At 39.4% G+C, this 12,304-nt stretch overlaps 1 protein-coding gene across 3 annotated transcripts in view; it reads left to right on the forward strand.

The window, feature by feature from the left end:
• The window catches only part of RAB3GAP1 (RAB3 GTPase activating protein catalytic subunit 1), a 105,586-nt gene extending 97,088 nt beyond the window's left edge, over positions 1 to 8,498 (forward strand). For 2 of the 3 annotated variants that reach the window (XM_054587758.1, XM_054587743.1), the window contains 6 exons: positions 1,278 to 1,374; positions 1,472 to 1,575; positions 1,711 to 1,826; positions 3,252 to 3,354; positions 5,981 to 6,001; positions 6,840 to 8,498. In XM_054587758.1, coding sequence (XP_054443733.1) covers positions 1,278 to 1,374; positions 1,472 to 1,575; positions 1,711 to 1,826; positions 3,252 to 3,354; positions 5,981 to 6,001; positions 6,840 to 7,076 — 678 coding nt within the window. In that variant the 3' untranslated portion in view covers positions 7,077 to 8,498. The remainder of the gene's footprint in view (positions 1 to 1,277; positions 1,375 to 1,471; positions 1,576 to 1,710; positions 1,827 to 3,251; positions 3,355 to 5,980; positions 6,002 to 6,839) is intronic. The other variant, XM_054587751.1, reaches the window with a different exon arrangement.
• Positions 8,499 to 12,304: the final 3,806 nt, after the last annotated feature.

The raw sequence follows: 12,304 nt of genomic DNA on the forward strand, positions 1-12,304 counted from the left end.
ATGGTAGCAGCGCTGATTGAAGTTGCCGCCATGTGCACTGACACCACATAACGTGTGCTGCTTTGGGTGTGTGCATAATTTCTACCCTGGAATAAGGTTTATAAACCTTGGCTTTATGTCATATCTAAAGGGGCCCTGTTGGGTTGGCTTATTCCTGAAATAGAGGGAAAAGCCATTCAGTTAAGCAGATGCTTCAGAAGGAGTGGGAGAAATATCGCAGGTACCTGCTGGAGAGGGTTCAGAAGATACCCATTCTGAATGTAATTCTTAGGTTTATCCCAAACCAGTCTTAGGATTTTCCATACATTGGCTTTGTTTGACCCTCTTTTCTTGAAGGTTTGTAAGTTAACCATATCCTGTCAAATGTCCCAGTTTCGGTGGAATCTTGTATTTCTGGTTTATTATAACAAGAAATTGTTCTCTCAGAGGGAAAAAAAAAAATGTACTTTTGAAATCAAAAAAATAAACTAATTTCCATTTTAGAAAAACACAATGAACTAAAACAATCAAACCAAACCAAAAAACTAGTGGAGGGTCACTGGAAATGTTTAGAAATGTTAAATGAGAAAAGCAGGTCACAAAACAGTATTTTACATACTTAATATTAGTTGATTTAATATGTGTATTTGATGCCTTGAAAAATCCTGGAATGAAAATGCTCCATCGTTAACCATTTCTATCTCTAGGTAATATAATTTACAGATGTTTTATTTTCCATGTATTTTCCTAATTTGCATATATTACATTTGGAAGTGAGGCTGGGGGAGAAGAGTGGGAAATGTGAGAATAATTTGCCTTTATTAGAGACAGAGGTACTTAGTAGTTTCCAGTAACATTATTCCTATCTTTGGGAATAGTAGCTGCTTACCTGGATGAATACGGGTAGGTACTAAGTGAAGAGAGCTCTCTAGTCTTGTTACAGATGTGAGTTCAGTGGTCCAGAGCAGAGACTTTCAACTGGTGTGCTGCAAGAATTTTTAAAACATGCAATTCCTATTTAGTCAGGGGCACTGACCTCTTTTCCATTAGATTGTCAAATTAAAAAAATGACAAGAGCCAACACAATTGTTGCCCAGTATGACTGAATCAAAATTACACCTATTTTTATTGTCACATTGGCTATATTTCCTGGTGTGTCACAGAATTTAAGTAATTAGTTTGTGTGTGCTGTGAGATGAAAAAGGTTGAAAATTACTAGAGGATTTTTGCTTTTGTAAATGCTGCTTTTTTCTTTGACAGTTGCATTGATCATTTTTCTAACTTTGTGCCTCCTGCAGGTGCTGCACTACCTGGCAATACAGAAACCTGCAGACCTTGCTCGGCACCTGTTACCTTGTGTAATTCATGCAGCTGTACTCAAAGTAAAGGAAGAAGGTAGATATCTTACTTGATTAGTAATTAGTTCATTTCTAAAATGAAAGTATATTTTGTCTAACTTATTTAATAATGACTTTGATTTTTTTAAAAACAGAAAATCTGGAAAACATTTCTTCAGTTAAGAAGATTATAAAGCAGATAATATCCCATTCCAGTAAAGTTTTACACTTTCCCAATCCAGAAGACAAGAAATTAGAAGTAAGTTCGAGTAGTGTGAGGATCTTGCCAAGTGTTCTCCTCGGTTGGCAATAATTACTTTCAAGATACATTTTTAAAAGGCTTTGCTTCTTTTTGGTGTTTTCCAATGTATGGCTTTTCCTTTTCTATTGTTAGGAAATCATCCATCAAATTACTAATGTGGAAGCCCTAATTGCTAGAGCCCGCTCACTGAAAGCCAAGTTTGGAACTGAGAAATGTGAACAAGAGGAGGAAAAGGAAGATCTTGAAAGGTAATTGCTATTTGACTAATACATTTTTGTCTGCAGTAGAAAAGCCACCACTCTCTTTAGAAAATTTTAAGAAACATGGAGATCCTTTTGTGACACTCCTATGTTGTTTGTAACAAGCATTGGCTAGAGACAGAGAAATACATAGATTTGACCTCTACTGTATTTCTGAGTATTTGCTATGTGTTTCTATTCCTCCCACTTTCAGAAACAATTCTACCAGGTCTCGCTCTACAGTGCTCCTTGTTTGCTCTTTGAGATGTGGTGCCTGCAGTTTCATGAGGAGAAGCTGTTTACTCTTTGTTGCTTGAAGTGCCCCAGAGCTTTCCTTTCAGCTCTCACTGTTCCTTAACCATAGTGTGAAGTGTTCCACAACTCTTACTTCTGCTCAATAGTCATTTAATTTTTTAAAAGATTGATAATAGCAAAGGTGCATTTACCATGCACATTACAAATACGTTTTGAAAGTGACCAGATGGCCTCTCCAGGATGAGGCAAATGACCGACCCAGTCGGTCTTTTCCTCCTACTGAGGCAGTACCATTTCCGAGGCGGCCTTTCAACACAAGCCCGTCTGGTTTTGCCCATTGAAAGGACAGTGTTGTTTAAATGTGTGATAAAGCATTTCCAAATTAGCTACTTCAGTAACTTGAATTTGTTACAACATTAACATTTTCATTAACCTTTCCACAAGGAATGGCATTATTGGTGCTAAATAATTAATAGTATAGGACAAGGCATTTGCTATAGCTTTTAATAAGTTTTTGTTTGAATTTTTTATCTTTTGTTGAGTGAAATTTTCTTCCAGACTTCTTTGCTCTTGAAAAGGCCTTACTTTTAAATAAGAATAAGTTCTAATCAAGCAAATCACTTCTAAAAATAGCAGCATGAATTAGTGAGCAGGTGGCATATGCGTGGTGACTCTGTGCCTTTGACTCTCTTAGCTCCCCCCTATGTTATCTGTGATGAAGTTGGAAGTACAGTATTTCCAGCACAAAATGGCACAGTTTACAGTTGAGACTGCCCAGTAAAACACATATGTTGTGTACATGTGCGTGTATGCACACGCACACACGCTTATACACTTCAAAAGAACAAAAACAAGAAATATAGATCATTGCTTTGCTGTGTAGATGAAACTTGGTTTTTGCTGCCAAAAAAAAAATTTTTTCTGCCTTTTATTGAATATTTCTACTTATGCTTTGACAGAGATGGGCTTTTCACAAATTTTATGAAAATAGTTGAAAGGCGGTGAGATTGTCATTTGAGTAGATTTTAATTCTAAATGTCAGTCTATCTTGTTATAAAATTTCCACTCCAGCCATGGTAGTTTAGCCAGTATCAATTTGAGGGTTCGCCCACAGAGTTAATCGGGGAGGATAGACATCACGGGAACTGAGTGGCTCACCTTCTCTTCTTTCTACCCTAGGTTTGTGAGCTGCCTCCTAGAGCAGCCCGAAGTGGTGGTGGTTGGTGCAGGAAGGGGACATGCTGGCAGAATCATTCACAAGCTGTTTGTGAATGCACAGAGGGTATGTGAGATTCCTTGTTGACTGTAACATTGCTTCTCCAGACCTCTACTCAGTAGGATGCTGTTTTGATTCCTGCACATGGCTGCTTGTACAGCTCCTAGCAGAGTATAAGTCGGGGCATGGAGTTTGAGCACTGAGGAAACAGTGACTCTTAGCAGTGACTTCTGAGTTTTTCTAACCCATTTGCTTTCTTACATTTTAAGTAAATCAATAAGTGTATTTTAGAACCTAAATTTCAGATATTAGAAAGGTCTGAAATCCATTGTTGCAAAACCTGATACGGACCCAGTTAACTGTGGCCAGTGCAGTTATGTGCTCTATTCAACTCAAGTTTGAACAGAGTTGAGTTATACCATTTAAACTCCTGTACACCAAATGGTTTCAAGTTAGTAAATATGTTTTTACAATGATGAAAAGAGCCAACTTTAGAGATTTCCTAGGAAGGAAGAGCAAGCTTTCAGATTTTTAAGACTATAGAAACTCAGGCTTCAACACGGAAAGAAAGCCTAATTTGAAAAATAATCTTTATCATTACCTCTACTAATGAAAGTAAGAGTTTAAAAATTACAGTATATAGTATCTCCTGACATTCTAAAGCTATTAAAATTTGGATTTTTATCAAGATGATATAATACTAGATATACTTTCCACACTGTTCTTGTTTGCTGGTTGAGAGGTGCTACCATCCCACAGATAATCTCATTTCAGGGCTCATTCATATTAAAGATTCTGTTAAAAATATTACAAAGTGCATTAAATACAGGGTGCCCCTTACCTGACACTGTGATTACACTAGAATGACCCAATTTTAAAGATGTAATTCTCTGAATCAAATAAGAAAAAGACTTTTAATAGGTTCACACACAGAGTAAAAACCTTTGAGTTGATCTGGAGTACATCTATTTAACATACCAAAATCATAGCCAAATGTACTGATCTGAATTTTTAGAAGAACTGAAACCTGAGATTATGCATGGGGAGTAGCTCTTTAAATTTAAAAATTTCAAGTTAAAACTAAGTATTTTACTTCCTTATAGAGTTCTAGAAGGCATTAGATAATTACTTGGATTTATTTTGTTTTTGTCTCTGGCATGAAACCAAGAACTGAGTTTGTTTTCACACCCTTTAAAAATCTTTGCCAACTTACTCACCAGAAGCTTTTAAACACATTTTCTTGTTATCACCAGTATGAATTTCCCTTATATTGCAATAACTCTTTCCTCAGTTGTTAAAATCTGTGTGTTAAGAGGATTTACTACCTAGTGCTTATATATTTATTGCTGAGAGTGTACTTGTTTTGAATAGTTAAGCAAAATTCTTTCCCCCAAAAGGGAAGTAGCCTACCCCTCCCCACCCACCCTCACCCCTCCCCCCCTCGCCCAGACTAAGTAAAGGCTCATTGTAAAAATTTGGGCGATACAGAAAATTATGAAGGAAGAAAAGTGATCACATTAAAAATTAATCAGATTTATCCCACTATCCACTGATGATCACTGTCAGCATTTAACATCTAGTATATACAAATGCATCTTTATTTTACAAAAATAGGCTTATAGCCCTGACCACTATGGCCAAGTTGGTCAGAGTGTCATCCCGTAACCTAAACGTTGCGGGTCTGATTCCTGGTCCAGGGGCATCCGAGAGGCAACCAATCAATGCTTCTCTTTTGCATCAATGTTCTCTCTCTCTCTCCCTTCCTTTCTCTGTAAAGCAATGAAAAAAAGTGTCATCAGGTAAGGATAAACAGAAAAGAGGATTATATTATATAATTTACTTTGTTATTTTTGTTTTTCACTCAATATGATTATATTTCTACATCAATAAATATAGGAGTGTATCGTCTTTTCAGTGGTCTCCTCATATAGCCAGTCTGAAAGTATACATTCATCCCACATTATGTAATTTTAAAAGAGTTCAAACTTTCACACCTTTGGTGAATGTTTTTAGGGAATTGGCAGACTGCAATCCATATAACAAGCACTTGGTTGGTACATTTTTAAACCCAGTCCTTATATGTCTGGCAAATGTAAACCATTCGAGTTTGTTCATGTAACTTTTCTTTTCATAACTAACTGACACTGTATATCAGTTTTACTAATATAAGCATACAGTAATTTTACATATTTAGAACTTTTTCTTAAAGCCATGCATTTTAATTAACCCTATGATTACTTGTTTCAGAGGTATATACATATTTAAGTGGAATTCAGCAGATAAACCACTGATTGAATTTTGCTTCAGTCTTGCTAAACTGAATAACTCTGGGACACCTGTTCTTAAATTCATTGGATTATCTGTTTTTCCAGCCATGAGCACTGTTTTTTATAGCATCTTCATTTTTCAGTGAAAGAGCTAGATTTTTGTTAAATCATTTCCCCCTTTAAATGACACCGCATGTCATCTCTTGAGCCATCAGGTGCATGACTAGTGGGTATGTCTGCCCAGTTTGGTAACTAGATATATTGTATGTGATATATGTTTGACTTGATAATTCTTTTGCTAGAGTCTTGTTCCTTAATATAGTGCATGCTTTCTGAAATAATCTTGAAATTTCTTGTCGAGCTCTTTTTAAAACCATCTTGCTTGATTCCTTTTCATCACTGTTTCTTTTCTCACCCTTCTCAAGCTGACTGAATCTTCTGATGAGGTAACAAATTAGCTTCTGTCCCTCATAGTTCCTTATTCCTTCCCTTCCCTCTAACTTCATAAGGTCATTAAGAGTGACCACCTTTTTTTAACAGTTTGGATTTGACATACATTTCCTGCTGATGTTTATATAACATAATTTTGTATTTCCATTGCCAAAAGAACTATTATTCCCAATCAGTGGTATTCGGAGAGAAGTATAGTGATCAGAGAAATGAAACAAGTACAGTGATGAGAGTTAAAATGAAGACTAATTGAATATGTATGTCATGCAATTTTACTGAAAAAATAGATTCTTTGAAATTGAGATCTTCTCTTTTGTGGCCATTGCTACATTACATAGACCTCAGTACTACCTCACATTAGCTGCTCAGCAAACAAATGTCCCCAGTTTTAATTCATCCAGTGAATCTTAAAAAGAATTGGAAGCTGGGATAAAAACCGTCTTTTTAGGCTCTGGAGAGAACCAGCTCCTTACTGTATTGGAGACGTCAGGCGTGGTCTTGGGTCATTGCTAGGAGAAACACAGAAACCAGCACATTTTCCCTCTTCATCAGAGGTCTGCATATGGCCCCCACTCTTCAAAGTAGATTTCCTGGCAGTCATAATCCCCTCTGTCTCTCTCACCAATTTATTGTACTCTCTGGCTGCTCATGCAGTGTTTCAAGCTTCTTGTATTTTCTGTGTTTTGTTTTTTGAGTAATCATGACAGAATTGACAGCATTACTGAACAATGTAGAACATTTTTATGTATTTATCATGTTTATTCTTCTGTCCTTCATAATGATCTAAGTTTAGCATCAACTTGATCTTGAATTTAGCATTTAATTGTATTCAAGGCTGCAGCCATGGCTCCACTGGAGGAGGAACTGAAGAGAATGGGCTCCCCAGAAGAGAGGAGGCAGAACTCGGTGTCAGACTTCCCACCCCCTGCTGGCCGGGAGCTCATTCTGCGCACCACTGTGCCCCGCCCTGCCCCCTACTCCCGAGCTCTGCCTCAGCGCATGTACAGTGTTCTCACCAAAGAGGATTTCAGACTGGCTGGTGCCTTCTCGTCAGATACCTCCTTCTTCTAATTCTTCTAGAGCTACTCCATTGTGGCTTTAGAGACAGAGCTGACCCCTTCTGTGGGAAGGAGGTTGTGCCAATCAGAACCCCAGAGGCCATGAAGAGGGCCTTTCTGGTTGAATGAGCATGCATCATACCAGCATCTGAAAGACTTTCTCTTGACAAGCTTGGGCTGTTTTGTAGCTTGTGGGATCAGAGATAATGGCTTGAGCTGGTGAAAGATTTCTTCCCCAAAGTGATGGCCCTTGTTTGGTGTGTGGTTAGGGACCAAAAAAAGCAGGAGCTCTCTGCACTTAACTCTGGCAAGATTGTGTTCATTTATTATTTTCTGTGACTATCCCTTAGGCTATTGCCTTGCATTCATAATCTGTGTAAACACTTCTTATTTTATTAGTATCAAGTACGCAAAATAGAGTATCTGTTAACTCAGATTTCTGGATATTGTGAGGGTAGATTATATTCTCAGAGTCTGTATTTTTAAAATATTAAATGACATCCTGTTTATTCAATCACCTGATAGCCATCTTAATTGTACTAATTAACTTTTGATGAGCATTTTGAATATTCTATCTAGGAGGAAGCCTAGAGTTCGTGTTTCTCCATGTAACTGTGATCTAAATGTAATCCTCTGATAAAACTGTATTAAATGTCACTGCAAATTAGTTTGATATCTGTCTTGTAGGGTTTGTGTCTCTTGTTTTGTTTTGGGTGCCACATAAAAAGTGATCAACCTGCACTATGTTGTTTCCTTCTTCTCTTGGTATACAGTATGCATTCCTTTTGTGGGGTTGCTGGCTGGGTACTGTACTTAATGAAGTAGAGATTGGCACACGCTAAAAATATAGCCTTGGTACCTAGATTATCATGCAGTTAGTATAATTTGATATATGTGCTACTGTAATGAATAGTAGGTTATGTCAGTGAACTGTTTTACTTCTGTATTTTAGTTAAAATGAAAATAATTGGTGGGGATATGTAGTAGAACTGAGCATAAGGATAACAGCAACATACTTCTAATTATCTGATGATCAAGGTCTGTTAAGTCTGTGTTGCTATATGGCCTTTGTTCAATGATCTTAAATCTATTTTTAGGCCTAAAACTCCCACTTTAATCCAGAGTTTTTAAAAAAGTGGTTACTGAAGCATAGACCTTGCTAAGCAACTTTAAGGAATTAATAGAGCTATGTTAACCTATTATTTTTGTAAAAAAAAATGTATATACATATGTGTGTGTGTGCGCATATGAAGAGGGGAGGCCTGGTTGGTGACCTCCCAGCTGTCACAGCACTGCTCCCTGAGATACTGGCCTCGATTGCAGGGGCACCGCACAGAGGCAGCGAGGATCGAGTTTGCTTCCTAAGGAGGACCATAACTAAGAATCATGTTACAAGGAGAGGCTGGACTTTAAAAAGGATTGTGAACCTAATAAAAAGGAAAGTGCTGCTTTCTTGGGCTTCTTTTCTCTTCTTTTCTTCCCTTTGGTGCTTTATTCTTATTTCAGTTAGCCTTGTGCTACCTCAGATCTTCCTAAATATTTGCAGCCTGCGTGGATCTTGCAGGCATCTCAAGAATACTCTTTGTGCCTTTTTATAATGGAAAGTACCCCATTTTACTTTCCTTGTGTGTTTATTTCACAGGTATTTTTAGGAACCTACTTCAAGTCAGGTACTGCACTAGGCAGTGAAAATAAAACAGGAACCAAGACTCACTCCTTTCAGTGACCTGCCCATCAGGTAGGGAAGGCCGATGTCACATTGCCATGAAATGGAGAGTACAGTCAACCCAACCGGCTGTATGAATGGAGGTCTCACATGTAACGTATAAATTCATTCATTCATTCGTTGGTATAGCAATAATAATGAACATAAGGTGTTATGGGAGAGGTTTTTCACTCAGTCTTTAGGGACCAGGAGACTCTTTCTACAGGTGATTTCCAGATTAAGACCAGAGGATGAGTAGCAGCTGACAAAGACGTAGGAGAGTAAAGTGCTTGCAAAAAACTACAATAATTCTCCCATCCCTATATGTTTGCCCCCAATTTATTATGATTTTATCACTGTTCCCAGGAAGGAACTCATTTCTCCACCACTTCATCCTGGACTTAGCCATATCTTTCTGTCATCACTGGAGTATTAGCAAATGTGAGGATGGTAGAGACTTGATTGAAAAGTACTTGCACATTGGGGCTTATGTTCTCTTCCTGCTGGAACCCTGAAACATGCAAAGTACCTGCTGAAGGAAGAAAGAGATGGGGACGTTTGTTATGCAGAAAGTTAACTGATAAAGGAGCAGGTAGGAGGAGTATTTCAGGTAGAGAAAATAGAATGGGCCAAAACTCAGAAACAAAAGAAAATGTATCCTTGGAGAAGAGCCAGCATTTCACTTTGGCTGGAGTGTGGAACCCAGAGTAGAATGAGGCAGGAAATTAAGATGGTAAGGTAAACTGAGGTGAGATCAAGAAGTTCTGCATAAGCCACAGCAAGAATGTTGGGCTTTATCTCAAAGCAGTGGTGAGTCATTAAACAGTTTTAAGCAAGGGTGTGACATGGTGGGTTTAAGTCATAATGTAGCAGGACAGACAAATGGAGAGTCTAGGAAAGTACATACATATCCTAGATCTTGTACTAAATTGGAAAGTAGCAATTATATTGTCAGTGTGGTTTTTTTTTTTTTCCCCTCATCTTCTGTTCTTTGTAATGTGCTGCAAAGAGCCTGGCAAATGCTCATGGAACCAACATGAAATGTTTTCACTTTGGGCACCCCCACCCCACCCCTACATATTCTTACACCACTATGATTATTAAGATTTGTCTTCACGCTAAAATTTTTTAAATTTCAGTAAACACTTGTATTTATTTTCCATTCATTAGTCCAGTAAATGTTTATTGAGTGCCACCTATGGGCCAGGTTCTGTTCTAGGCGATGAGGATACAGCAGTGAACAGGACAGATAAAAGACTGGCTGGGTAGCTCAGTTGGTTAGGGCATCATCCTGATAGGCCAAGCTTGTGGGTTTGATCCCCCCGTCAGGGCACACACAAGAATCAACCAATGAATGCATAAGTAAGTGGGGGGAAGAATTGGTATTTCTCTCTCACACATGTTTTCACTCTCTCTTTAAAATTAATTAAAAAATAAACTTATGGAGATTACAGTAAAGGACACCAAGTCTAAACAAATTATCTAAGAGAAAAGAAGAGTGCTTTTTATACAGGTGAAAAGGGAAGGCCTGTGAGGTAGTAACATTTGAGTGGAGACCTGAAAGAATTGAGGGACGCTGCTTTGTGAGTGTCTGGGAGATGATTCTGGATGGGGGATAGGAAATACAGAGCCCCAAGGTGGGAGTCCACTGGAATTGGAAGCACAGACAAAAAAAGGCCAGTGTGGTTAGCGTAGAGTTAGTGAAGGAAAGAAAGTTGGACAGATAGGCAGAGAACAGATGATACAGGGGACTTTTAAAAATCTTGACTCTGCTGTGTGGAGAAAGTACTGCAGAAGCAGGGGTGGAAGCAGGAAGAGGAGGATTGAGAGAGGAGCCACTGAGGTAGAAGGAAAAAACAGAAATGCAATGTCTAGGAGCCAAGAAGAAAAACTAGTTGAAGAAGGTGGGAGTTGATCACTTGTGTCAAATGCCATTAAGATGTCAAGTAAGAAGAGGTCCAAGGAATTGGCTGTTGCACACCTATGTATGCAGAGTAACAAATGCATTCAGAGAGGTAATGAAATTCCCATTGGGAAAGAACAGAAGTTACCTTGGAGGGTGTACTGGGACCCTTAGCATCTGTGAATGCACATAATATTGTACTTTTGCCCCAAGCCGGAAGGGGTTTGGTTGCTGCGTGCTGTTCCTTGCCAGGAACTGGAGGGCAGGATATTGAATGGGCAAGAGCATGAAGCTATTCTCTAGTCGTTTTGAAGCCAACTGCAACCCTAGTCCCTGCCCTCTCTTGCTGCCAGCTCCTTTTAGGCAGGCAGGATGATGGAGAAGGCTTGGCATTCGACAAATGCTGAATGGATGGATCAACGAAGGAATGAATGCCTCTTGAAGGCAAAAGAGGCCCCATTATTGTGTTTGGATCTTCTGGCCTCTTTCTTTTGGCCATTGGGCACCATGATACCAGAACATTTCAGAATATTAGCTCCTGAAAGCCAGAGGACCGCTGACAGCATTTCTCCAGCTCCGAGAGAGGGCTTGGTATCAGCCTGTGAAAAGTGCATTTGGTGAATTTTGAAATACAAAATAAAACTAATTCATAGTAGCACGACTTCTTTAGCAGCAGTTTTTCTCAGGCAACTTGTGACATCTGACAGACCACCCACCCTCCCTGACCCCTCAACAGTCTCACCTACTGCAGGAAGCTTTCCTGGACTGAGCTTATCAATAAAGGAAGGAGCTGAACAGAAGACCCCTCCTGGGAGAGGACAGGAACACAGGCCACACTCTGAGTCTCCGAAGAGGTGCTCCAGCCACCCCTCCACCACCCTGCCTCTGCGGTGCGAGGCCTCGGGCAGCTACTGACGGACTTTGGATGGCAGCTCACAGGCACCTTTCTTCTGCTGCTGCTTTACAGCTGTATGGCTCTCTCTTAGGAAGTTGCATTTCCGTCCCTAACAGATTGGGAAGAAAAGCAGGATTTATTTTTTCCATGCAGGAACCATGATGGAATATTCGGTTTTTGTATTAACTTTGCAAATTTTTCTCATCTTTGCCACAGAATCAGGAGGGCCAGTGGCTGGTGAGGCAGACGTGAACCCGATGGGCTGGCCCATGCTGGACTAGCTACTCCTTTGCTTCACAGCTGGTGAGCTATTTGCACTATATAAAAATTAGCCACTGTGTTAGTTTCTGATGACAGCTGTAACAAAGTATCACAACATGGGCTTCCAAAGCAGAAATTTATTGTTTCACAGCTTGGGACACTACTAAGAAAGGTGTTAGCAAGGTTTCGCTCCATCTGAGACCAATAGGGAGGATCTTTCCTTCCTTTTTGAAGCTGCTGCTTGTTGTGAGCAACTCAGGCATTCCTTGCGGGCAGCAACGCCAGCAGGACTTCACTCTCTACCCCTGCTATCACATGCCCCAGTCCCCTCTGTGTCTGTGCCTCCTCCTCTTCTTACATCACCAACCACCCAGATTAAACATGACCTCCTCTGAACTGTTCACATCTTCAGTGATCCAAAATAAAAATGCGGTAACATTCTTAGGAAGTGGGGTGAAGACCTCAACACAGCCATCT

This window comes from Pteronotus mesoamericanus, unplaced genomic scaffold (genome assembly GCF_021234165.1).
Source record: "Pteronotus mesoamericanus isolate MK-2021 breed Mesoamerican mustached bat unplaced genomic scaffold, CSHL_Meso_final contig_1230, whole genome shotgun sequence".
Lineage (NCBI taxonomy): Eukaryota > Metazoa > Chordata > Mammalia > Chiroptera > Mormoopidae > Pteronotus > Pteronotus mesoamericanus.